General features: G+C 35.3%; 1 protein-coding gene across 2 annotated transcripts; it reads right to left on the bottom strand.

The window, feature by feature from the left end:
* LOC18612970 lies at positions 687 to 4,162 on the bottom strand. Of its 2 annotated transcripts, none has more exons than XM_018114252.1 (6): positions 3,650 to 4,155; positions 2,989 to 3,174; positions 2,688 to 2,869; positions 2,415 to 2,560; positions 1,616 to 1,877; positions 687 to 1,529 (listed from the first exon to the last, which is right to left on the bottom strand). In XM_018114252.1, the coding sequence occupies exons 1-6, from the start codon at positions 4,032 to 4,034 to the stop codon at positions 981 to 983; spliced, it is 1,710 nt and encodes a 569-aa protein (XP_017969741.1). In that variant the 5' UTR covers positions 4,035 to 4,155; the 3' UTR covers positions 687 to 980. The 2 variants fall into 2 exon arrangements, with proteins under 2 accessions (XP_017969741.1, XP_007050030.2); XM_007049968.2 differs by having other exon boundaries at positions 784 to 1,529; positions 1,612 to 1,877; positions 3,650 to 4,162.

Raw genomic sequence — 5,667 nt, 5'->3', positions numbered from 1 at the left:
CTTTGATCCATCAATTTCAATGTATTTCCTGACTAAGATTTCATCTTCAAATTAATTATCTTAAGATTGCTATTTTTATGTGATTTAAAGAAAATTTTTTTGAAGAATTTTATGTGTCTTGATGCATACAAATTATAATCCTAGACCGTTCTTATAGTAATTATCATGTTGCTGTTGGGATGAATGGCAATATACCTCTTGGATTTAATAAAAGCACCCAAAAAACTACAAACAAGTAAATTGAAATTTTCTCTTCAGGATTACAGAGAGAAAGAAGATTGATTGAGAGAAAGACAGAAAGAGCAATTTCTTTTTCTTGAATTAATTAATTTTAACTTTCAATGTCTATTTATGGATAAATTTATAACTATTAATCAAAGGTCGCTACTATTCATAAAAGGTCATATTATTTATCAAAGTTATCACCTTTGACACCTTTTTTAGTCTCCCTCCAAATATTTTTCAAAAATTATTTGTTTTGTACGACCTGAAAAAGTATTCCCTCATCCTTAACTTACAATCTAATATGACTAATCTCTCCAACAAAACTCAGCCTAACATATTTTCTTAAACGAAAGAACTTGTATGCTCTACATACCGAGATAGCTAACATAGCATGCTACTCCTAATAGATAACTATAACCTAAGAAATTATAACTGTAAACTAAGCAAAGATAGCCAAATCCTAAATAATAAACAATAATAAAAGATAAATCCCACTCGTAGAAGCCTAATATTACAAAAACTCCAATGCTTTCTAGAGTCCATCCACATCCTGCCATATGAAAACCCAGAACATAACACATTCATTGCTGATGCAATGAACATTTTCATGGAAAACAGGAATTAGCCAAACACAAAATGTCCATAGTTTACAGGTACAGCCTCAAATATTGTGATCAACTGTAGTGACAGCAAGCCACCGTAGATTGGTGCCTCCATTATTTACTTCTTGTTAGCACGAATAAGATGAGTTTCAATTAAGACCATCCGAAGATATAGTCGAGAACGTAGACCAGTAACAGAGAGAATGGATAAAGTGCGAATGCTACCAATGACATCCAGAGAGGGAAGGTGGTGCGGAAACTGGCAATAGCTCCCATTACAATGCAGACAATTAGAATAACCAGTACTTCAGCAGCAAAGTCCCAGGTCAGGTCACGAAAGTAAACAAGTCCCAAGAATACAGAAAGGGAAAGGATATTACTCATGGTCACAGACCCATAAATCTGAGAATACGTCAAAGATGCTGTTGTTAACTGCTTCCGTCCGGTAAAATTTAGTGCAGAAACGGCCTCGCTGGTGCTAGCAATGGGCAAAATAACGAAAGAAACAAAGAAAGAAGGAATGCTGGAGGCAGTGGAGAAGCTGGAAACAGCATCCACCAGAGGATCTGCAAACACAGCCGCTACAATCGTTCCGAGAAGCAACATCATCACCGCTTTGAAGGCATTCCACACTGGATTTTTCACGGTCTTCCCAAAATGACCACTCTGACCCCCCAACAGATGATGTTCTTTCCTGGTTTGCTGCATATGCGTTTAAAGATGTCACCCCATAAAATATAGCCAATAATGAAGGGATCATACATAGAAGCAATTAGAAACATACTTGCCTCATGAAAATGATGCAAATGTATTGATGTTGCCTGCCCCTCAGCGGTACGCCTAACCTCATTTAGCCATTTTGAGATTCCTTTGACAAACTCATCTTTGTCAATAAATGAGTCACAAGATGTATCAAATTCTTTCAGTACTTTGTCAACAGCATCTTCAATATCCATATCTATCTCTTCAAATTGAATTCCCAGTACCAGGGCTCTTAACTCTGCCGGTGATAGGAGTCCGTCCCCATTCTCGTCAATCATCATGAACAGCCTGTCATTACATTATATCAATGAAGAGGCCAGAGTGCAGTGATTACCAATGTTTTGTCAAAGGCATAGGAAGGGTTTGACTGAGTTCATTTAGTACTTAAATCAGCAAAGATCGCGAAGTGGATTTTGAGATATCAAATGTGTCAGTCCTCTTAATCTTATAAATAGGCAAACATAAAGTTTGCTTTATCCCGTAAAGAGAAGGGATGCTGTGGCCTGCGGAGCCTGCAATTCTCTTTTCTTATCCTACATAGACTGTATGTTTAATCAAGTAACCTGATTTTGTAAATTGAAGAAAGCAAGGAACAGCATTCTCTACAAATATCAAGTGCAGCTTCCAGACTTGATAAAGCTTTATCCCGGATTTTAAACATTTTAATGAAAACTGTGACTAGCATTTGTTCTTATGAATAATTCACATGTACTTCTCAATTATCGTGCTCTCCATAGGTGCAAAATGCATTGTGCTTATGAGCATGTTCATAAAAGTGATCCACAACAATCGGATAAATGGAAGGGAAAAGTGAAGATGACCAACTTCTCTATAACAGATGTATTAGGTTCGCCACCATCTGTAAGAAGTCTTCCAAGTGCACGTACGCTTAAATGTTTCAAAATTCCTGCTATTACATGCTTATGCTTTGCAAAGGCGATTCTTCTCTTCTGAATCCATGGCTGAAATACCTGCAACGAAAGCAAGATTGCAAACAGGGCTAGGTTATTAGACGGTCATGGTTACAGCAGAAAAACCAAACACTGAAAGCCAGTAAACAAGGTATCAAGAATCCATAATGAATCCAGGTTTATGTACCTGATAAAGACTGTAAGATAGCAATAAAGAAATAGAAACAACGAGTGCAATCAGAATTGCAATTCGACTTTGAGAAGTTGTGTATAAAACAGCTGGTAGTTGCACAATTATGAATGGGATAATTGATATGGCCATTATCCTTGCAGCATAGCTTGTCCAGACGTCAGTGCTCACTCCAGATCCTGCAAGCATCACCGATCGTCAACAAAGACAATGTTGTACAGAACTTAATTGGACTTGCACCAATAAAACAGAGCAAATTCACAATGGACAGCCTTGGTTAGTGAATATAATTGTATACCAGTTAAGCTAAATCCTTTGGTGTCTACTAGATCTTTGGACAGAGCGCTCTCAAGATCACACTTTCCGAGTATAAGACAGGAGCCCCATAGTACTGTCAGAAGCATGACGGTTGATCCAGCTAGCAACCCTATGCCAACAGAGACCTGACTTTGTGCAGTTTCTTGGCTCCCAGAAAGTCCAGATGCTACAAATTCAAACATCATAGAGTACTACATCAGCGGCTTCAAATAAATCTTTACAGAGTATATATCAATCGAGTCTAAGCATGATTGTAGTTGCTGGATGGAGCATACTCAACTTAATAGATCTGTGATTAGCCTATGATAGTCCAAAAGAGTGGGTAAAACTTAAAGATGAAAGCACACCTCGGGATTTTCCTGGTGCATGGTTTTGAATTTAACTACTAACTGACAAGGAATAATTTAGCACTGTTTGATGCTTCCAAGAATGTAAATATGTCATTACTTGCCCCCAAAGGAGCAAGCTTTTTCTTGGCTCTGCCATAGACCTAAAACCCCAGCAAAATTTAATAAGATTTTATGGTTTTTAAGCTAATGCTAAAACTTTATGCACAGTGAAAGAAGATCAAAGGTAATTTTTTCTGGTAAGTCGACAACGATCATGAAAAATCTAGAAGAGAAAAGTAAATATTTTTTTACCTAGTATGATTATAGCATCAGGAAGAGAGCTCAGCACAGGCAAGAAGAGACCACCAATGATGCCAGGACCAAGAATTTCCAGCAATATTTCACAACCGTCACACAACAACTTGGCTGCTCGGAACATAAGGTAACCGTAAACAAGTATGAGGAAAACATTTCCAAGGACTGTGGTGGTGCATGGCAAAAATCCATACGTCTGTTCGCATGATTCCGACGATATTAAGCTTTTGAGTTGAATGTATGTTGGCTGCCAAACATTTTGGACTCCATCAGAGACCATGGCAAGGTTCGAGTTGTTTCTGATAGATCGACCCTGGCCAGGGCTGCCCATTAGCAGGAGAAACATAGTTGAAACTGTAAACAAAATAAATTTGTTTGCCATATTTTTGCACAGCTAAGCTATGATTCAAAGTTCTTACGGCTCTAAAGATATCATGCCTTCTATAAATCTGCGCCCAAGGAAGAAGACAAAGTTTTAGATAAGTAAATCGGAGACTCAAAAGACTTCCAAAGTCGACTTGAAAGCAATTAATATGCATCAAAGGTAGTATAGTAGGTGTTAGTATTTATTAATGCTTTGTCGGATTAATTAAGGGTATCCAGCTGGAACGTTGATAGCCATCTTACGCTCCTAGTCTAGTATTAAGTTGAACATTTCAACAACATTTTGATTCCATCCATGCCACCAACTTTGCAAGTAGGTCTTACCGAGAACAGAATCCTCGTGTTTTAATTAAAAATAAATAAATAAACAATGAAGAATTTTAATTTTCTTAGATAACAAATTTAATGGTTGTACTTTTATTTATATATAACAATTGTGATTATCAAAAAATAAAAATTACAAAAGGCATGATACATAAAAAGATCCTAAACTATTCAATGGAAAATTCAAATAAGTTTTTTTATTTTTTATTGAATTCAATCAAGTTCATGTATTTTTATTTTAAGTTAAATAAACTTTAATAATTAATGATTGACTAACTGCTGTTTATCAAAATGCAATTTTTCATTTTATATCATGTGGTATGGACGTAACATGTTGACATATCATAATTAATGATAATATATATATTGATGTGACATCATGACGTGATCATGTGATATTTTTACTATCTTAGTCAAGGACATATGACATTCAAATGATAAATGATATTTTAACTAATAACAATTAATCAACCGTTTGTTATAAAAACCTATTTGACTGAAAATAAAATACATAGACTTGATTAAACATAATAGAAAAATTAAAATTTATTAAATTTTCTTAAATAATTTGAAAGTTTTTTAAAGTATCATACCAAAAACAAAACATCTGAATTTCAAAGGGTTTCAAGCTTAATTAAACCATATAAAATTCTTCGTTAAATATCACAATGGAAGGTATACACTATGTGTGAAGTTAGATAACTAAAATAAATTCAAATTATTATGAAATCTAAGTTGTGAAAAAGACTTAAAAGAAAATAAAGGAAAAATAGTTTATGAGATCAGATAATAGTAGTTTTAGATGCAGAGAATGGAGAGAGACAATAAAGATGAGAAATGCATGCTAAGAATTTATGCAAGCCCCACCAAGAGATTCATGAGGTGGAGAGCCAATTCCTTCATCGCAAAACGTTAACCGAATGATATACATACTTGTCTAAATATCCGTAAAATTAGTGGAGATGAGTACTTCAACAGCGACGTATGAGTCCATGTCCGCTCTCTCCTCCGCGACGTACCGTCTGGCCACAAAGGAATACGACCAATTTTGACCTCAAGCTTCTGTTCGTTTGTCTTACTTTTCAAGAGTAACCTTCGACTATGGCAAGAAGAGAGACAAGGAAAAATGATGAACGAAAAAGAGAGAATAAATATTAAATTTACCTTCTCCTATGGCAGTGGAATATGAGAGCGAAGAAACATATATACATTTTACATCATTTTGTAGTACTCATGTATTTGCTAAATGGTACAAATTCAATAGTGGGAAACAAAACATAATGTTATTGAGTGTGAAATATACAAAC

Source organism: Theobroma cacao, chromosome 1 (assembly GCF_000208745.1).
Source record: "Theobroma cacao cultivar B97-61/B2 chromosome 1, Criollo_cocoa_genome_V2, whole genome shotgun sequence".
Lineage (NCBI taxonomy): Eukaryota > Viridiplantae > Streptophyta > Magnoliopsida > Malvales > Malvaceae > Theobroma > Theobroma cacao.
This window is presented reverse-complemented; position numbering and strand designations above follow the sequence as displayed.